General features: G+C 42.0%; 3 protein-coding genes across 5 annotated transcripts; 1 reads left to right on the plus strand and 2 right to left on the minus strand.

The window, feature by feature from the left end:
- Window positions 1–81: 81 nt before the first annotated feature.
- On the minus strand, window positions 82–7,218 carry nfs1 (NFS1 cysteine desulfurase). Its single transcript, XM_076268059.1, has 13 exons — window positions 6,888–7,218; window positions 6,549–6,625; window positions 6,235–6,351; window positions 5,981–6,064; window positions 5,516–5,668; window positions 4,632–4,725; window positions 4,409–4,543; window positions 3,980–4,137; window positions 3,370–3,475; window positions 3,193–3,274; window positions 2,224–2,307; window positions 1,867–1,956; window positions 82–1,070 (listed from the first exon to the last, which is right to left on the minus strand). The coding sequence occupies exons 1-13, from the start codon at window positions 6,994–6,996 to the stop codon at window positions 1,007–1,009; spliced, it is 1,353 nt and encodes a 450-aa protein (XP_076124174.1). The 5' UTR covers window positions 6,997–7,218; the 3' UTR covers window positions 82–1,006.
- A 156-nt stretch (window positions 7,219–7,374) lies between these two features.
- Window positions 7,375–10,298, plus strand: LOC143104733 (pyruvate dehydrogenase [acetyl-transferring]-phosphatase 1, mitochondrial). 2 transcript variants are annotated; one of them, XM_076268994.1, is made up of 2 exons: window positions 7,375–7,844; window positions 8,255–10,298. In XM_076268994.1, exon 2 carries the CDS (start codon window positions 8,289–8,291, stop codon window positions 9,828–9,830), a length of 1,542 nt encoding a protein of 513 aa, XP_076125109.1. In that variant the 5' UTR covers window positions 7,375–7,844; window positions 8,255–8,288; the 3' UTR covers window positions 9,831–10,298. The 2 variants fall into 2 exon arrangements, with proteins under 2 accessions (XP_076125109.1, XP_076125110.1); XM_076268995.1 differs by lacking the exon at window positions 7,375–7,844 and adding an exon at window positions 7,860–8,016.
- A 548-nt stretch (window positions 10,299–10,846) lies between these two features.
- On the minus strand, window positions 10,847–19,397 carry rbm39a (RNA binding motif protein 39a). 2 transcript variants are annotated; one of them, XM_076268996.1, is made up of 17 exons: window positions 19,335–19,397; window positions 19,165–19,248; window positions 18,240–18,302; window positions 16,653–16,702; window positions 16,264–16,470; window positions 15,730–15,795; window positions 15,569–15,622; window positions 14,974–15,091; window positions 14,372–14,524; window positions 14,059–14,196; window positions 13,882–13,947; window positions 13,494–13,698; window positions 13,148–13,234; window positions 12,226–12,355; window positions 11,979–12,084; window positions 11,813–11,891; window positions 10,847–11,627 (listed from the first exon to the last, which is right to left on the minus strand). In XM_076268996.1, exons 3-17 carry the CDS (start codon window positions 18,288–18,290, stop codon window positions 11,527–11,529), a joined length of 1,611 nt encoding a protein of 536 aa, XP_076125111.1. In that variant the 5' UTR covers window positions 18,291–18,302; window positions 19,165–19,248; window positions 19,335–19,397; the 3' UTR covers window positions 10,847–11,526. The 2 variants fall into 2 exon arrangements, with proteins under 2 accessions (XP_076125111.1, XP_076125112.1); XM_076268997.1 differs by adding an exon at window positions 17,976–18,039 and having other exon boundaries at window positions 19,165–19,386.
- Window positions 19,398–20,779: the final 1,382 nt, after the last annotated feature.

A 20,779-nucleotide genomic window follows, 5' to 3' on the forward strand; every position in this document is an offset into this window, starting at 1 on the left:
GCCGAAGACAAGGTAGCCTATACTATGTAGGCCTACACGTGCATAAGTGAATGATTCAACAAATGACAACCCAAACGCATATTTCACTGTCTAGGGGAAATATTAAACACATTTTTTTACATACTGTAGCTTTAATGGAGAATTGAGTAACATGTTTACAGGGTAGGCTACATGCTTACAAGTGCAAATGCACACTCAGATGTTAAACACAGCATGGTATCACAAGGGCTTTCTGCTGACACTGACAAGTTTGTATCCAAGCTTTTGGTTTCAATGACTTGTTAAAATAATAATGATAAAATATAAACTATGCATGTATGGAATTGATGTATATTATGTACTACTTGATACTGAAAAATGTCTGTCTTGTGTGTTTGAATGTTGTCAAACTAACCTGTTAAAATATGAAAATAAGTACTGAGATATGACATAAATGCTTGACAATTCTAATATATTGATTTGCTTGTTAAATACACTAAACAGGGAAGATGAGATATTGGCAGTGTAAGAACTGGGAATTAACTCCCCATTGGGGGGGGGGGGGGGGGTCCAATATCATTATAGTTATGTAAAGTGTTATTCCTGGATGTTTGCCAAGTTAAATTCAACAGTGAGTGCCCATGTGTGAATATCCAATTTCCAGATGAGCTGTGAAAAAATTTAAACTGTTTGTATGTAAATAAGAGAATGCACAAACTTTAAGGGAATTAACCAATTACCCTTGGAATGTAGTCTATGCTACTCAAAAGAAGACCAAAAACACTCAAACCATTTCAGAAAAAAGGCAAACATAATATGCTCTGACCAAATTTATATAAATGAAATGGAAAGGACAGACAATGGTCTGCCAATATAAACAAACTCATTTCCCCAAAAATAAGTCATGTATTTGTGCGTGTTTCTTTGAGAGTGTCCCATTCATACTGGGAATGGCATCCTTTCCGTAACTATACAAAATAAGTATTCACAAGGCTCTATCCTCTGCTTCCTCTCCTATGCAGTTGGCTTAGTGCTGCGTCCATTTGATGCTCTTCAGGTCAATCCCCTCCTGCACCATCTCCCATAAGGGGCTACTCAGACAAAACAAAGACAAAAAGCAGAGTATGAGTTAAATGACATCTGAATTTGTTCCCTGCTAAATTTAAGTATTATATTGTTTTGTATTTGCATGTCGCTTTGGACAAAAGCGTAACATAACCATAACCACCAAATGAGAATTGATGCAGTCGTAAATGTAAAACCTAAGTATAAGTATATATACTCTTTTGATCCCGTGAGGGAAATTTGGTCTCTGCATTTATCCCAATCCGTGAATTAGTGAAACACACACAGCACACAGTGTACACACAGTGAGGTGAAGCACACACTAATCCCGGCGCAGTGAGCTGCCTGCATCAACAGCGGCGCTTGGCGAGCAGTGAGGGGTTAGGTGCCTTCCGGTTACAGGTCCGAAATGCTAACCAGTAGGCCACGGCTGCCCAAAAATAGTCTATTTAGACCTGAATAGTCTATTTAGACTACCATAACTAAATAGTTAGACTGATTAAAGAGGGAATAATATATACAGTTATAGCTAACAGGGATAGCATCCAAAAGGTTTGGGACTGTAATATACATGAAATAAAAATGTCACTGTTCCTGTCACAGTTTTACAGGTAAATGAAAAGGCTTGTGCAAAACACATTATGTCCAATCCAGCTTGTAAACTGAAGTCAATTAATGTGACACTACACATTTTCAGGTGCATTTAAGGTGCCAGTATAAGATGGTAACCCCTTGTACTTTATACGAGTTGAAACTGATTATGTAGTTAGCCTGCGTATTCAATACAATGACAGGACGGAATGAGGCACATGTCTTTTTTACCTCATGTCCCTTAGCCGTTTGACCTGTTGAATTAACTTTTCTGCTGTGAAGTCCACTTCATCCTCCGTAGTGAAGCGTCCAATTCCAAACCTACAAGGAAAATTGACATTAACAAATTCAGAAGCAAAAAAGTCGACAAGGAACCTGGTGTGTGACACGACGTCTTTTCCTTTAAAGCTACTGGAACGTTTTGCAGTACTTTTATACCCTTATTTAAACTATTTGCAACTGGTGTGGTGGCTAAAATCACCTCAAAGGTTTTTCTGACCTTCCAATGAGATTGAGGTCTTATTTTCCTTTCCTATAAATTCCCCTAGATTCAAGCATGTGCTATAATGCCTAGAAATGCAAACTGACCTGATGGAGGAGTGGGCCAGGTCCTCATCAGCTCCAATTGCCCTGAGAACGTAGGAGGGCTCCAGGGAAGCAGAGGTGCAGGCACTAAGAAAACACAGGTCCCAGTGAATGGAAAGACAAGGACATGCTACACACATTATTGCACACCCAACTGCTACATCTAAAGTATCTTATAAAACCTAAGTATAAGTATATATACTCTTTTGATCCCGTGAGGGAAATTTGGTCTCTGCATTTATCCCAATCCGTGAATTAGTGAAACACACACAGCACACAGTGTACACACAGTGAGGTGAAGCACACACTAATCCCGGCGCAGTGAGCTGCCTGCATCAACAGCGGCGCTCGGCGAGCAGTGAGGGGTTAGGTGCCTTCCGGTTACAGGTCCGAAATGCTAACCAGTAGGCCACGGCTGCCCAAAAATAGTCTATTTAGACCTGAATAGTCTATTTAGACTACCATAACTAAATAGTCCCGTGGGACAATTTTTTGAGCAATGTTGCAGTAGTATAGTATAGTATATATACTCTTTTGATCCCGTGAGGGAAATTTAGTCTCTGCATTTATCCCAATCTGTGAATTAGTGAAACACACACAGCACACAGTGAACACACAGTGAGGTGAAGCACAGACTAATCCCGGCGCATTGAGCTGCCTGCAACAATAACGGCGCTCGGGGTTAGGTGCCTTGCTCAAGGGCACTTCAGCCGTGCCTACTGGTCGGGATTCGAACCGGCAACCCTCCGGTTACAGGTCCGAAGTGCTAACCAGTAGGCCACGGCTGCCCCAACCACAACCACATAACCGGTTCCATGTGTTCTGATCAGATGCACGTGACAATTTGCCTACTGATGATTAAAGTGCTCCATAAACATATATTGCCCAATATCAAAGGGAATGTGCCAGAACAACAATAGTCAGGACCATTGCCAAGCAACATTGCTCAAAAAGTCGCTTTGCTTTACACACCTTCCAGACGAAAGGGCCACATCCTTTAGTGCCATCAACAAACTTTCCCCCTCCACATAGGCAAAGGAGAGATTGATGCATCCTGTAGAAAATAGTAAGAATGCATTACTAAGCAAAAGTCAATGTATGTTTGAAGGAATTCTTCTTTTTCTAGTGTCTGTTCTGATGCCCACTCACCTGAGTAGCGATGCTCTGCGTCACCGTTCATGATGACATCTGGGATTTCTGACATGATTTTCTGAATCAAGCGATTGGCCAGCATGGACACCCGTTTGTGATCATACTATAAGCAGAGATTTACACTAGGTCATCAAACCATATTTATATCATATTTCTAAAACGACCTTGTAACAATAATGCTACATTGAGAAAGTTCTGCACTGAACAGAGAAACTATAAATATATACTCCTGTAGACCACACAAGAGTAATTGTGTTCATGTAAGACAACTAGACAATATTGCATTACTAGCACCAGTGTAACTGATGTTCCACAAACAAAAGAGCTAGCAATAACAAGCCAAGCAAACAAAAACATACAATTGTGTTGCTTTTGTTTTTTAACTACTTGTATAATTTCTAACATTTACATTTGCATGTATTTATTTACAGTACAAGATATTTTTGTCCAGCAGAGATTTATTCAAAACAACTTACGCTAAAAGGAAATAATGATCTCCCGACATTGAGGCATGAAAAATGGCATTGCTAGCATTTTGTTCTTGTATTGGTGGGGTTTTCTTTTCTTGAGTTAAATATAAATGGCATGTATGTTATGTTAGCGTTACCTCCATCTCCTGCTGGGCAATCTCACAGGCTGCTCCCAGCCCCACTGCCAGAGGTGTGGGGACCGTGCCTGAGCGAAGTCCCCTCTCCTGCCCACCACCATTCTGCAGAGGCTCGATGCGCACCCTCGGCCTCCTCCTCACATATAGAGCCCCAACACCTGAGAGACCATTTGCACACTATTGAAGAAACTGTGTGATTTGCATACTTGATGACAATGAAAATGTAAATCCAACCCATCTTAAAAAGTAATTTCACTCAAATAAAATTGCATTGCAAAAGAAAGCACACTGGCGGACTAGTCTCGATGATGGGTAAGCCCCTACCATGAATGTGCCAACAGACCTAAGATGGCTGTACTCCAGCCCTAAAGACTGTCACCCACGCTAATGTGGCTTAAAGTCACAGAGGAATACTGGACCAGAACACACCTTTTGGGCCATATATTTTATGGCCGCTGATCGACATTAGATCCACCTTCAAGTCCGAGACGTCAATGGGGATCTTGCCCACGGCCTGAGCAGCATCCGTGTGGAGGAAGACATTCTTGGAACGGCACAGCTGACCTGAACATTCCAGGAAAACGTACGGATTAGAACTCCTTTTATTTACATAATGGGGCAGAAAATGTACAAACAAATGATTTAGACGTACCTATTTCCTTTATGGGCTGCTTGACTCCAATCTCATTGTTGATCGTCATAATAGACACTAGGCTTGTATCTGGACGAATACTTTCTTCTAATTGCTAAAAGACAGACAGGACCACGCTGGTTCAATTTTGTGAACATTTGGCAAGAAAAAAAAAAACATTCAACAAACAACAACGTCCACTGAACAATAATGTAACCACTGAACTTTCCTTGGCTGATTTCCAGAGAGGTGATTTGAGGATCATTAAATTAATTCAGATTCTGTATCTCAATGTCAAATCAGACAGAATGTGGAATATAGCTAAACCCCATTATTGGTCCTTCATTTCTAAAGAATTCAAAGATCTCCTCTAAAGCATCAGTGTACATTTTTAGTGCATATCATATATGACAGTAACAGTCATCTTTCAAAGTTTTCCAAATCATCTGATGAAGATGTAACCACATCAAAACATTAGTCATTTGCCCTATTCTAAAAAAAAAAAATAAGCAACTTAAATATCTCTGCGCTCCGGTGATCCGTTCCTTTTTTCAAATCCTCTTTCTTATTAGTACCATAATTTCCCGAATATTAACCAAGGTTTATACATTGATTTTGCCAAATTTCTTCAGCTATGAGGTTAATACACAGGGGCCAGCTATACATGGAAATACACTATGTTCTTAATGCTTCTTCCTTATTAAATCACAATCTGATTCTGATTCATTCCAAAGTAATATTTCATTAACTGTGGTTAATACATGTGTGCGGTTAACACACAGGTGCGGTCAAGTCATGTTTATTGTTATTTGCATTAAATACAGTCCTGCAGTTTATATATGATGCTAATACTCTGGAAAGTACTGTACTCAAAACAGTGTACTATATTAACAATGGAACTGAACCTGGAGGTCGATGAGTCCATTGGTTTTCACGGGTAAGTAGGTGACATCAAAGCCCTCTGACTCTAGCACACGGCAGGAGTCTAGTACACATTTATGCTCAGTCTGTGTGGTAATGACGTGCTTCTTCTTGGCTTTGTAAAATCGGGCAACTCCCTGAAAAAAAGGCATTATTTACAGAGGATTTCAAATAATCATGTTCATTATTATATACAATAAAAACATCCCGGGTTATGATCCTTTATATTATCTGACACATTAAAAAATGTTTAGGTGTGGACTTTACTTATTACAAATATGCAAATAAAGTACAACACATTATCCCTGCTTGAAAAGAATATTGAAGTATTGTTTACATAACAAATCATTTAATCCTTTATTCCATTGAGTCTTTCTCCAAGGCCTATGCAAATCCCACCGGCTCACCGTCTCTGTAATCCTAATCAGAACGGGACACAGGATACTTACTTTGATTGCCATATTGTTGGACTCAGTGGCACCACTTGTAAAAATGATCTCTCTAGGATCAGCAGCAATAAGATCTGCAATTTGCTGGAAATTAAAACAAACAGCAGTGAGTTGTATAAAACAAACAAACAACCCTGACAGTATTGCAAAAACTGACCATTTACAAATTCCCTCATGAGGTCACCTCGGATCCTTTATTAGAAATACTGAAAGTAAACTTAATTCATTATGTTAAATAAATTTGGGCAGATTACCTTTCTAGCTTTTTCCATGCCACTCTCACTCTCCCAGCCATAGGCATGGGTTCTGGAATGAGGGTTGCCATAGAAATTCACTTGGTAAGGGAGCATTGCATCCAGCACTCGTGGGTCCTGCGGAAGCACCAAAAATATAGTTTATATTGAACAATTAGAGGAAATCGTGCCTGTTATTCTGCTTTCATAACCATGACATGGCATTTTTGAAAACCCTGCTGCTGAGTGCCACAGACTCAGTGGAATATGGCACAGATCAGTACCGATCTAGCAAGTGACATGACATTTGTTCTTGTTATTATTAGGTTACTTGCCATAGGTGTTGTTGCCTGGAAGTCCATGTAGAGTGGACGTAGCTCCTCTTTTTCAAGTTCTCTACTTTTGATCATTTCTGGCAAAAACACAGCATAATGGTCACTGACAGTCTCCACAGCAAACTCTCTTTGGTTACATTAGTGAGAAAATATCGGCTGACAAAATGAACATAGCGATTAATTATAGATTTATTAGCCATCATGACGCAGCCTGGTGAGATACTTAGCTAACCAGCTAACACCAGCCTGTTTCACAGTAACTAAATTGAACTGCGTCATCAGAAGATTAGGACAAGGCAACTGCATGTGTCAATTAAAACGATTAACAGACAAATTTACCTCTCTCTCGAAGAGGGGCGGTTGCAGCACTCTGAGCATAGGTCAACCTAGGGGTCTGAAAGCCACATATGGACCCCAGGAGTTTCCTCGTTACAGTCTTGCTCATCATCTTTCCCCTCTGAGCCTGGGTGCCCTCGATAACACAGAAAGTGACAGCAGGATACACGCACGCGTCGATAGAAGTTAACTATCGCGCTGTTGGAAATCTTTTAAAACAAAATATTGTCGTCAAATTACTCAGCACATGCAGGGTTTCGCCGAAATACTGCACTTTCTTGTGGTCAAAACACAACACCACACGTTATAACAATGCTTACACAAGTTGGGTCATCCCTCCTCCAAGGTGGTAAACTGAACGTGAGAAACGCAAACTGTTATTGGCTCCTCTGGGTTGTTTTGGGCGTGGTTTTGAAGTACCCGAATGAAAGAGTACAACATCATTGGCGTACATTCTTCAACTCTACCGGAAATCCGCTGTGGGAGCCAATGAGTAAGGGCTAAAGCGTGCGGATTTCACCAATTCTCGAAGAATTATATGCAACAGTAACGATAATTATTACTTATATCGCAATTTCTTGCATGAAAAAAAAAAAATATTGTAGGCTACTACAATTGTAATGACAAAAGCCGATACATAGATTCATAGGCTAAATACCCTGGACATTGTTGCATGATTTCCAGTTGTTATCAGCATCATAGAGATAGGCTGTCAGTTGTTAATAAACTATCGGTTTACGCTTACATTAGTTGAATCTGAAACGTTATAGGTTACGAATTGACTTGGATAGAGTAGACCTGTGGCAGTTCTTTTCTGTGGCTGTTTCCCTTAAAGCCAGTGACCATGCAATGGATGCGTTTATTTGGAGGAAGTGCGCAAGTTAAAATGTAAACCGATGTCTTCAAGAAATGCTTGGCAGCTCGATCGTTAGCAGCTACGTAAGACAGTTCTTTCCTCTGGTAAGTGTCTTTTAATCTTAAAACCTCGAATCAATAGCTATTATGCCACAGCATTGTACTTACCATAATAGCCCTAGTGTAAATGAATTATATTGTCCATATTTTGAGGACGTCACGCAGGACATGGTTCAGATTGACAGATATGGACATGGATGGGTCACTCACTGCACTGGTGAATACGTTTAAACCGGTTTTAGCCGTTAATATTTGTAATTCTATACTATGAATTCTGTGACTGTTATCATTATAAATCTATCATCTTTGCTTTCATTAAAACTAATACTTGTATTTGCCTATGTAGGCTACCATACACTTTTATCACTGTTAGATAATAATTAGCTATCCAAAGGGTTTGCTATTAAGATAGATATGACTAAGAGACTTGTTTGCCTTTTTGTGTGTGCTTTCAGAAGCATATAGTACAGTTCGTTCACTCTCAGTAAGATGATAACATCCCCTGTTATCCGGCGGGTCACACATCACCTGTCAGTCATCAACTGGAAAAGTTCACATTATGACTGTCTAATGCCACAAGTAAGACTGTGTCATTCTTCTGATCCCTCTATGGACCTAACAAATGTCAATTACCCAGCATCAACTCTTCATTCAAGGAGGAAATACAGATCCAACAACTCCCCCAATCAGATGGCCATCTCTCAGGTCAATCACATTTTAAAAGCCAATGAATATAGCTTCAGAGTGAACGGGTACGATGGACGATCTGGGGGGTCAGTGACAGGTTTTGACAGCAACATCCTGGCCTCCAACTCCCCTAGCGAGGACAGGCGGAGTGCTGCCACTTGTCTGCAGAGCAGGGGGATGCTCTTTGGAGTGTTTGATGGCCACGCTGGCTCGGCCTGTGCTCAGGCAGTGAGCGAGCGTCTCTTCTACTACATAGCTGTGTCCCTGCTCCCACTGCAGACTCTCCTGGACATTGAGGAGGCAGTGGAGAATGACAGGCCGGTCATGCCCATGCTTCAGTGGCACAAGCACCCGAACGACTATGTCAGCACAGATGCCGGCAAGCTCTACTTCAACAGTCTCCGAACCTTCTGGCAGGAGCGCATTGACCTGCAGGAGGAGGACGAGGACGTGCCGACTGCCCTATCCAATGCCTTCAAGAGGCTGGACAGTGACATCTCCCTGGAGGCGCAGGTGCACTTCGGGGATCCTTTCTCCCACTTCACCCCGCTCAGGGTGGCCCTGTCGGGGTGCACGGCCTGTGTGGCCCTTGTGGACGGGGACGACCTGCACATAGCCAACCTGGGCGACAGCAGGGCCGTTCTGGGAGTCCAGGGGGCGGACGGGAGCTGGTCAGCCTTCACCATCACCAATGACCACAACGCCCAGAATCCCGACGAGATGCAGCGGGTGCTCTCGGAGCACCCAAACCTGGAGAGGAAGACGGTGGTGAAGCACGACAGGCTGCTGGGCGTCCTTTTGCCCTTCCGCGCCTTCGGGGACATCAAGTTCAAGTGGAGCAGCGAGCTTCTCAGTCGCATGGCCGAGGCCCGGCCAGAGGTCCTGTCGGGGAATGAGTTCACCAAAATGGTCCCGTCCAACTACCACACCCCGCCTTACCTAAGCGCAGAGCCCGAGGTGACGCACCACAAACTGCGGCCACAGGACAAGTTCCTCATCCTGGCCACAGATGGCTTGTGGGAGCTGATGCACAGGCAGACGGTGGTGCAGGTCATCGGAGAACACCTGTCCAGTCTCCAATGGCAGAAACCCCTGAGTGCGGTGAGTTTTACACTCGGGCAGATGCAACGACTTCTCCTGGAGAGGAAAAGCAGGGCACTCTCGGCACTGGAAGATGAGAATTCGTCCACACACCTGATCCGACATGCTCTGGGCAATGATGGCTTTGGCTCCGTGGAACCCAGGCGACTGGCCAAAATGCTGAGCTTGCCCCAAGACCTGGCACGCATGTACAGGGATGACATCACTATTATAGTGATTCACTTTAATAACCCAGTCTTGTAAAGTTAAATATACTCAAATACCAGTAATACTAAGGTTTAAGGTTGTGTACCGAGTAAAGTAGTGTTAAAGTTTTTAAGTGAATATTTATGATCAAATAGTCCCTATCTACTAGCCTGGCGTAGGCAGATTCAAATTCTTGTTTTTCCCCAAAATGTATTAAATGTAAGTAAATGTAAAAAGAAATACCCTGCTACACCCAGCATGTTTTTTTTAGAGTGCTGAGCAGAAGCCATTGACCTTTGTAAGCGAGTCTTTGAAGAACTAGATACTGACCACGTGGAAGACCAAGAAAGAATTGCACAATCTGTGGCACAGAAGCAGCAGCCTAGTTTAACATTTTTAAACAGGGTGTTGACCTACCAGATTCCACAACACATGGCACACAGATTTCATGAAAACGCTTTGTTAAGCTTTATAAGGCTTTAACTCGTATGAGACAGTGTTCAGTTAAGTACAAACAGCAAAGTGGAATGTGGAATGTAAGGGCTGCTATAACACCTCTCAAAATTGCCCAGAGGCATTTGAAGTAGATTAGACCCATGCCATTAGATACCGCTAGCACATTTGCCGCAAATGTAAAAAAAAGTATAGGTTTTATCCAGGCACTGAACTATAAAACAACTCCTGAAAAAAAAATGAAACAAGCAACTTTTATTTCTCAGCATTTCCCCAGATCCAGTCAAACTGGGCCTTTTCTTTGTGCCTTTGAAATGTTAGATGAGAAGTGAGGTGCTCAAATTTAAACCAGATGTGCGGTCATCCTTTCATGACCAAACTGATTTATGTTGAAAGACCTGTATTGGTTCAGTGTACTCTCTGTGTTACACTTTTCAAAAGTGGATCATTTTGTATTTGTATGCAAAATACTCCTCGCTATTTTCCTGAAATTTTCTACTTGTGCAAAAGCATTATAATAAAAAACATTTTCCAAAACCCCTGTGTGTTATTAAAAAATATAAAATGGTTTATACATGTCAAAATGAATATTCTTCTTTGACAAGATTGACAAGGAGATATCACAGCACTATGACTTTATTTGAAATCAATTTTTGTCAAGGGCTTTACAAAATCAAATCTTGATTAGAAAACAGATACCTCTATATCAAATGGTTTCCAAGTCAACATAAAAGGAATTCTGGGTTACATAGTTCCCCACAGCTCATAGAGCCTAAAAAACTGAATGTGCTGATGTTCATCTAAAACTGTAGTCTCGTTCAAAAAAGGGGTTTCAAAATACTGTGGTGTTGTCCAGTTGTGCCTGGCTGTCCAGTTCTTCTTTAAATGATCTACATGCCAATTAGAAATCACTGCTCCCATAGACATGTGGAAAGTGAAAATGATCAAAAAAATCAAACTGGCCATTTGAATTTCACTGTTCAGTCAATACACTGGACTTGAGTCTGAACACTGCCGCAATGTCTGAGCCTTAAATGTACATAAAAAAAAAAATCCACATACACATTATGTGGGGAAAAAAGGCTCTCTTTGCGAACGGAAAAAAAAAGAACATCACCTGAAACAAATATTTAAAAAGACAATACATATCAACTGACATAACAATGTGTCATGACTTGCGTTACAGAAACAATGATCACAGACTAGCCTAAAAGTGTTAAAAAAAGAGCCGGGGGGAGGGGGTTTGAGTGTCCAACAGATTGCGATCTGTGTTCGCATGGTTTTACACAGATACAGCAGATCATCGGCGAGTGGGCATGAGAAGCTGTGTGGCGGTGACTGAGTCTGGGAAGAGGTTGTGGTAAGTGGGGAGAGGAACGTACGCTGCTGTGATCATTTTTCCTGTTGGGAGAGGAAAGCATAACACAAAGCAAGGGTCAGCTGTCAAGTAAGGCACATCTATGTTTTAGTGAAAACTCTGATGACCAAATAAAACATGTGAAGAACATAAGGTGTTTGGTGTAAATTACACTTGAGATTTTTAATTAAGCTCCATAATTTCGTACAAAAGCCAGGACCTCACTCACCTGCAAAATACCGTCCATGTAACGCATTTACAGCTGCCATTGCTCCAGGGATGGTTGGGCATTTTACATACACGTTACCCTGAAACGAGAGAATCTCTTTTTAACGACTAGTTCAGAACTGTTCAGAAATGGCACGCTTCAATTGACATGTGACGCCTATACATACTTGAGCTGAATTTTTGTCTACATATATGTGCACGACTCCACCGTGTTTGTTGCATTCTTCTATGACATCATCCTGAATCTCAACATCCCAGCCAGCATGGTTCTCCCTACAAGAGAAAACACAATACATCCACTCAGAAAAAGCCAGTCAACAAGTCAACTCCTTTCCTAATTAAAATGAAATTAACTTAATCAAAAAGGGGTGTCCACTTTCGAGCGCCATATCTAGATGATGTTATAGTACTTACGACTGAGGGTTGAACATATTGGACAGCTGGAAACAGTGTGTGGCGATAGGCTGGGAGGGAAGATTGAGCGCCTGATTTGTATTCATGCTGGGCAAGTTGAGGTTCAGGTTAAGGGCAGGACCCATGGCCGCTAGGAGGAGAGAGTTTCAAAAAGGGGATCAAGGTTACTTGGTGCGGAGGTTCATTTAGTTACAACAGTCCTAAACAGCTCACTGGTTAAAATGGATTGTAAAGCTGGGAAAAACACAGGTCTTCCTCTGTTTTAATTTTACGAGAAATCCAATGGCATTCCAAAGGCAACCTTAGGTCCAAGCCACGGAAGGGAGTATGTGCATTTCCTCACTATAAACATCAACTAATCTCAGAAAGACTCTTTCCAAAGACCTTGTTTTGGCGACTGTTGCTGCATACGTGATCATGTCCTACAAACTACATTCTGGACATTAGAAAAGACAATGATATGCAGCCGTCTTTAGTCACAACACAATTTTTAGAGGGCAATAAAGATTAGAGATAAATAATGGACTAACGTCAGCAGAGTCAGACCAACACTGTTACTATACATAGTGCTTGGGATAAAACTAGAACTATTAATTTTATACACAGTAATAGGTTAAGTATTTCAGTATTACTTTTGAAAGAGTAACTAGTAGTAGTACACTCGTGTGTTTTCAACACATCTCTGTCCAGATAGGGACGACAACAGTTAACTTGCATGGAAAACAACACAACCTGCATCGTTTTTTTAACACATGTCTGTGTCCAGATAGGGACAACACATTCGTTTTAAGAGTGTAGTAGTAGTAGTAAATCTTTATTTAATTCCTTGAAAGTTCAGACTGCAACTAATGACTAACTTCCTGTAACTTCCTGTAACACTACATACGAGTAAGCATGAGTAATAGGACTGGCAGGTACTGACCAGCGGCTGCAGCCACAGCTCCCATTGGTATGGATCCACTCATCTGGAGAGCTTGCTGTGCAGCTGGAGGAATCTGTAGACCTGTTCCTGAGAAGACATGCATAAAAACGGTTAGTCTCACACCACTTATCACTTTCAAATCAAATCAAATTTAAGGTATATAAGGGACGAAAATATATGTATTTATGGTCTTTGTTCATGCATGGTTTACAACTAAAAATCATAGCAATTTATTTTCGGAAGTCGCAGGATAGGCCAGAGAAGGCCAATATAGATAAGAGGGGACACATCTTGTATGTTATCTTCCTGCCAAGAGATTTATTAGACAAGGGGAAACCGAAAGCACCTTCTGCCAGCCTCGCCATGAGTTGCAAGCGCCCGGTGGTGCCCAGGTCGATGCCCGTGCGCTCCAGCTCGTCATTATCCAGGAAGGAGCTGGCAGAGGATGCGTCCGTGCGCTCTGTGACATGTCCCACCTTCATGGGCCGGCCAGCCAGCTCAAAGCCATTCAGCTGCTCCAAGGCCTTCTTAGCACACTCTGCGTCAGCAAACTTGTAAAGACAATTGTTTAAATTACTATGAACAGAGCATACAAATATAATGTATTAGATACATGGCTTACTGTCTGAAAGGAATATGTTAGTCATCTGAATACTTCCAAATTACATAACTACAATACAGCACACTTGTGACTGGCTCTGCAGGTTCTGTTCAATCAGACTACTATAACTCACCGTGATAAAGCCATATCCTTTGGATCTGCCTGTCTCACTGTCCATCATGAGCTGAATACTCTCAATCTAGAAAAACAAATGTAAACCAATCACTCAGACATTTCTAAATAACACAAATAAAAGATACAGCAAATGTAAACATGACGCAAATGTAAACATGACAGATGTGCCCTTTACCCTCCCAAAAGGTTCGAAGATGCCCCGGAGCATGTCCTCTGTGATGTTGAAGTGGAGTGAGCCCACATACAGGCGCATGGGCCCGGCAGTGCCCTTCTGAAGATTGTTGGCCATGGCTGCAGCTCTGTTCTTTTCAGCCTGAACATGGGGGGGGAGGGATTATTATTTAGATAATTATCTAATAATTCTTTAGAGTGTTCTATTTCCAACATTCCCGTCTACCGGCTTAAGGGTTAAAGAGACATGTACAACAGACAGTAATCTTTGTTTTAATGGTAGGTTGCAATCTTTATGTCTTCCGTGAATTGGCTACCTGTGATGCCTGAACAATGATGGGCACACCGAGTAGCCTCTGTCCTGACAGGCCGATAGCCAAAGGCACAGAGGTCACATCCACAAACTCCACATAGGCGATGCCTTTCGACCTTCTGGAGTTTCTGTCTGAGATCATCCTCACATCTCGAACCTTAAAAAAGAGGGGGGGGGGGGGGGGATTTTCACTTTAAATACAAAATTATCTATTTTTAAAACAGAAATGGCCCGACCCACATCTGAATTCCAGCGCATTGCCCGAGAACTTTAAGCCCTGATCTGGGCACACATGGTTACTTACTTATTCACTTGGCTGACGCTTTTGTCCGAAGTGACTTACATATGTCAATTATTACAAGGGGTAGTCAGCCTAGAGCAACTCGGGGTTAAAGGAGAATTCCGGTGATTTCACATAGATCTGTTTCTCAAGTACTGTCGGTATGTAAAAAAACCCCCCTGAAAACAATCGATTTCACCTAGTTCGAGTTGCTGCAGCCAACAGTAAAAGCTACCAGGCAGCTACAGTGCTTCATTCTGGGGTCTTGAACATGAGGGCTCACGAGGCCGAGAACTGTAAGCCCTGATTTGAGCACACTCACTGACCTTTCCCACAGCGGAGAAGAACTCCTCCAGATCTCTGGGACGGATCCGGGCAGCCAGCTGCATGCAGAACACGGTCCGAGCATCTCTCTCCTCTGGAGTCAGATTATCAATTGGCTGTCTGTGGGGGCACAGATATAACAGTGTTTTATTATATTTTTCCAATCTGAGGAAACTACTCCTAGCAAACCTCAGGAATTTGTGTACTAACACCTATCGGAACTCCCCCTATTACCGTCGGTCCCGTATTTCCGCCGTCTTGCGTGTATGTGTCACTTAATATCCATTTCTATACAAACCAAGACGGCGGACTCCTAAAGAAACGCAACCACCCACACCATAGGTGTATCTAAATTAGGATATTTCAGCCGGTAAATGCTTCCGTTAAGAACCAAACCAGATTTTGTTTTACACACCTATGGCTACTGAAAAATGTAAGGTTCATTTAGCAAATGTTATTTTGAAGTGTTAAAAAACATCGTTGTTTTAGAATTCCCGAACAAAAGTGGTGATAATTGGGGGTGTTACGATAGAGAACCACCAGAAGCCTGAGGCAGTAACCTGCTTAGACATTATAATAACAGTATTGCAGACTTACCTCACAGGGCTCTTGTCTTTCCGGAAAGGGCTTTTGCTCTTGGATCGCCTACGGCTGTGTGCGAGAAAGATCGATTAGTCTGCAAGTCCTCAGACGCACAAGCTGCCATACACTGAGCAAGTCACTACCCACTTAAACAACAAGAATAGTATCATAGAAACCTTAGTTTGATGCCAGGTGGTTGGCCAGTCTTCCCCCTGGAACCACCGTTTAATTTCGGCCCAGAACTGTGATTTAAAAACAAGGTTTATCTCAGCATCTAGCTCACTAGTCACCACTACCAAACACTAACAGGTTAAACCGCAAACCCCTCCCAATGTTGTGGCCTTCTCTTCTGGCTCTTGGCAATGTTTACACTCCTGCAAGAAACAAACATCTTACGTCCAGAACAAAAAGACAGAGGGATATTACATGGCTTCCCTGTAAAATAAATCCTCATGTTACATGATTAAGTTACACATCATGTCACACACACACACACACACACACACACCTCTTCTCTTCCACACACACAGAATGACCTTCACAAGCCTACAACCCTTGAAAAAGGATGAGGAAAAACAGCAGTTAAATTTCAACAACAACAAAATTCAAGGTCTACGTGCACGCAGATAACGCCACCCACGCGCTCATGCACATGCTGATGAGGGGGGAAGTAAGACTAGCGATCCAAATGAGACAAGTTTCACACTTACAATGGAGCACGGTAGCGGCCTCCACGCTCTTTGCTTCGAGAGCGGCTGCGTCGACGTTCCTTGCTGCGACTGCGCCGGCGTTCTCGGCTCTTGCTGCGCCGCCGCTCCCTGTCTCGGTCATGACTCCGCTTCCTTTCCCGATCACGACTCTTACTCTTCTTGCGATCCCGTTCCCGGCTCTTGCTGCGGCTCCGGCTCTTTTTCTTCCTTCAAAGGGTAAAAGGAATTCAATTAGAGGTCATCATTATTTACTACTGTTACTTTATTATACGAGTACTTTCAATACCAAAATGACCAGGACTGCAATAAAAACTTAATTATCAGAGTATTTACACCAAAAGTGTCAGTGTCAAGTTAAATGCAAACTTTAGAATGCAGGTGATACTTACTTTTTGCTGCGTTCTTCATGGCCATTGGTGCTAACTGATTTGGTCTCATCCTAAGCAGGGTCGACAGAAGAACATCATGAAGAGGACGGCGTAACATTTCAAGCCGTATGGATAAAGGTGGGTGGTGAGGGAACAAAAGAGAATATAATATAATCAATTAAGATGGATTCATACAGGCTTTTTGTGTGTGGGTGAGACTTGTACAGAAGAGTCTTCTAAAGCCACTTTGGCTGCCATGCCCAGCTTGTCCTTGACTTTTTTTCCCCTCTCATTTAGTTTAACTGTACAGCATATTTTTACAACACAACAGTGTATGGACAGATCCAAAGGGCATAGACTACATGACTAAGCTGTGACTTTCAAAAATGGCAGGTTTGGTGACTCTTTATATTCAGGTCAGGGCCCCTTCTCCAGTACCGGGGCTATGTTTTCCCTAAGACCCAAAGTGGCCATGCTAGCGGTCAGCCACTAAGCGAACTTCCTTTGCTGGATGCCATCCCAGAGGTCTTCCCCCACTTTCGCTGGATGCCACCTCTGTCACACATCTCGCCCCTGAAGCAAACAGGGATTCACACGGCTTAGTAACGTTGACTCCGAAGGTGATCAAGTTTTTTTTTCTGTTTGTGATTTTTTTTCTGTCATTTAATGAGCTTCACGAAGAAGGAAAATACTGGAAAGCTTTCTATATTATCAAAAGTACACCTTACATTTGACAGGAATACCACAAAATAAACACAATAAACTAACAATTTCCAGTGCTCATAAGAAAGTTAGGGACCCTATATGATGGTGAGTAGGGGAAGGTACTGGGGAATATAACAGCATGCAACAGTTCATTCTACTGATAAAAACCATTGTAGAACAGAAAAAGAGTCCAGTGGAAAGAAGAACAGTTGTGTCCAACTCTAACAAGCTAACTGGATGGATGGTAGAGTAGGGATGACTGCCGAATCACTCCTCCTGTCTCCTCTGTGTCTTAAAAGACAAAACATTTTCATGTGCAAGAACACCTCCAAAATTAAATTGCAAATGGCGTGCAAGCACCGTTTTTTTTTTTAAGGGCAGAAGAATGTCAGGTATCCATAGGCTAAAGTTTTACAATCGTGCTACTTACAGGAATCTCCTGTTCAATTGTCTTACAAACAAGAGCTCCATGCAAAAGAGTAAAAACTCAAAAGGATGCGTTCCGACATAGGCCTAAATATTCCCTTTGCATCCATTGCGATCAACTGGTAGATACCAAAAGGTGCTTTTGGCCCATCACAGACCAAATAATTTTAACCAAGGGTACCACAGTACAGCAATACATTGGGCAATTACTACCTTCATTTTTTGACAGTTCACACTGGAATTCATGGGAGTAGAGGTGAGATATCGTTAGGCAAGTCTACAAAGAGAGATAGATGGGCATTTATTGACGAATCTGAATTTGAAAATTTCTAAAGAAAAAAAAAAAATCACACACAATTAAAACAAACAAATCACGTTTCTAATGTTACACAGGCAACTTGGAAACAAGAGGAAGTGCAGCAGTCAGTATAACGATACAGCAACATTGCATCTACTAATCCCCCCCATTACACTCACCTTCTTATAAGGAGCTTCCAGCATGGCCTCAATATCAAAGTCGTCTGCCATTGTGGTGTGATGCTGTGTAAGGATGGAATTATAAATAAATGCGGGAAACAAAAACTCAATTAAATTTAATTTAAAGAAATTATTCAGATCATTAAGAGGCCGATAAAACCGCCTTTCAACTCCAATGAAAATGTCAACACATAAAGGTTTACAACATTAGGTATGGTAACGTTAGATACAAAAATGATTGGCAAAACAGCTGTTTCAGCCCAATAGTTTGAATTGGGAAATATCAGCTAATATTAGCCAACAATTATACAAAAGCGCATGTTGCACTAATGTGCGACCTATCTTTTTTGTAAGAAAATGGGCACTGTTCGAAAGACAAATAAAGTGAAGCCACAAACAGGCATTTGCATCCGGAAATGTGCTAGAAACGGTAACATTAGCTAGCTGCATTGGCTCCCTGCTTATGCAATCAAACAATGCTAGCTGTGATTAGCCGATGTTTGTGGGATTCATAACTAGCCAAACAACAATGCTGTTCAATAGCCACCTACCCAGACACGGTTTAATAAAACAAATCCGCATAGGGTAGCCAGCGTGAGATTCATAATATTGCTAACAGCTCGATATGTTGATGTTGCGGGCGGGTACAGTTAACATCTGCTAGCCACATAGCTAACCCTGAGGTTTGCGCCTTCCGATCGACTGCACTAGAAACAAACAATAACGTTAGCAAAGAGAAATCTGGCAATGGCGTGAGTGCAACGTGCATATTAAATAAACATCGACTAAACGTCATGTAACAACCCAATCGAATAAAATCACATGTTAAATTCGCATGCAACACAAAAATAGACACAATTGCTTAGCTAACGTCGCTAATGCCACAACATCGGGCTAATACATACGAATTCTACAAGCAACCTACCTAGACTCGGGGCCTAGTCCTGCTGGCTTCCAAATGAACTCCTTGTAGTAGTCCTAAACTTCTCCAAACGTAGACCTCTTTCGTCTGCAGATGGTCAAATGTGATAGATTTACACTACGAATTCGTAATCTGGTTAATAATTCTCACAAATTTCAGGGCTGGTATCTCACCAGAAACACGAGTTCACCGTTATCGCATGGGCCTTTCAAGCAGACGCTTGGTCCTCTTCTTTCTGCGCACGCGTACATGTGCACTGGAATCAGGCAAATTAACCTGGAACGTCCACAAGGGGGGCCCAAGGTTCATTACCTTTCTCCCCATGTAACAAAATGCTCTCTGCTGACCTTTCTGTCAGGTGTAGTGTCTATGGGTGTAGGTAGGCCTATAGTCATATGCCCAGGTTCTTTGGTAACAAGATATTCAAAGGAAAAACTATTAAAAACAAAATACACAGGAAGAAATAAAGATTTGCACCCCATTTACATTGTTCCGAATAACAGCCCTTAGATTGAGCATCTAACATAATTGGACATGGCCTAGTGAGTAAAATATCAGGCCTCACATTTCCACAGTATTGCACTGGAGGAGTGAAAATGAATCCATGTCCCAAATCCCAAAGACATTCATCTAGACCTATAATCATGATGCAATGCTTTCATTAAATGATAGCATTGCCTCATCCCATCTGTGTGAACTGTATCATTCCAAGAGGCTTAATGACTCTGCTGTGGTAATGGAGTGCAGACATTCTGTCAACAAGAAATACTTCATTGTCCATAGGGGATCACTGAGCATAGCACTGCTGGAACTTAACAGTAAGCGTCAATCTGCTTTAGCAGCATTAGCCTCTATAAGCTACACAAGGGATGAAGTATTCTCTTGTCTGGTCAAATCGTATTTGTCTTATTGCACGTATTGTCGAGACACTTTGGCTTTTAAATTCCAGAAGTTTATTTCACTAAAGATTTCCCAGTGTGTACTGTAGACAGCCGATCAGTGTGATGTGATAGATACCAGTCCACACAGGAAATGTGGGGGACTGGAAGAAAACAAAACACTTTGAGCATATCTGGAAAATCACCTCCCAAGAGGGTGTTGGAGTCAATGAAAATAAAGAAATCTAATGAATATTTGGTCACTCACAACATTTCAAAGAAGAGTTAACAAACAGTATTTTATACATTATATATTTTGCACTAGTCCCCTTCTAGTTTTGATGTAATGTGTTGAATACAATGTCTATAGAAGGCAATGTGGGCAATGTTTGGGGCAGCCTGGTTAGCACTCTGGACTTGTAACCAGAGGGTTGCCGGTTCGAGCCCCGACCAGTGGGCCGCGGCTGAAGTGCCCTTGAGTAAGGCACCTCACTGCTCCCCGAGCGCCGCCGTTGAAGCAGGCAGCTCACTGCGCCGGGATTAGTGTGTGCTTCACCTCACTGTGTTCACTGTGTGCTGAGTGTGTTTCACTAATTCACCGATTGGGTTAAATGCAGAGACCAAATTTCCCTCACAGGATCAAAAAAGTATATATACTTATACTTATACTTATACTTATATGTACATCTATACATAGCCTTCTATCTGTCTGTACATGTGTTGTATACAAGGTATACAGT

Source organism: Alosa pseudoharengus, unplaced genomic scaffold (assembly GCF_046254945.1).
Source record: "Alosa pseudoharengus isolate Yale_2024_CS ecotype anadromous, Long Island Sound unplaced genomic scaffold, YU_APseudo_1.1 YU_APseudo_1.1_scf_5, whole genome shotgun sequence".
NCBI lineage: Eukaryota > Metazoa > Chordata > Actinopteri > Clupeiformes > Clupeidae > Alosa > Alosa pseudoharengus.

Bases quoted from the DNA above. Each gene is read 5' to 3' on its own strand.
- LOC143104733 (XM_076268994.1), top strand. From the start codon at position 8,289: ATGATAACATCCCCTGTTATCCGGCGGGTCACACATCACCTGTCAGTC.
- nfs1 (XM_076268059.1), bottom strand. From the start codon at position 6,996: ATGATGAGCAAGACTGTAACGAGGAAACTCCTGGGGTCCATATGTGGC. The intron at 6,065-6,234 runs GTAATCTGCCCA...TTTAATTTCCAG, and splicing joins GCATGGAAAAAGCTAGAAAG to CAAATTGCAGATCTTATTGC. The intron at 3,476-3,979 runs GTAACGCTAACA...CTCTGCTTATAG, and splicing joins TTGCCCAGCAGGAGATGGAG to TATGATCACAAACGGGTGTC.
- rbm39a (XM_076268996.1), bottom strand. From the start codon at position 18,290: ATGGCAGACGACTTTGATATTGAGGCCATGCTGGAAGCTCCTTATAAG. The intron at 16,471-16,652 runs GTAAGTATCACC...TACCCTTTGAAG, and splicing joins CATGAAGAACGCAGCAAAAA to GAAGAAAAAGAGCCGGAGCC. The intron at 11,892-11,978 runs GTATGTATAGGC...CTCTCGTTTCAG, and splicing joins TAGACAAAAATTCAGCTCAA to GGTAACGTGTATGTAAAATG.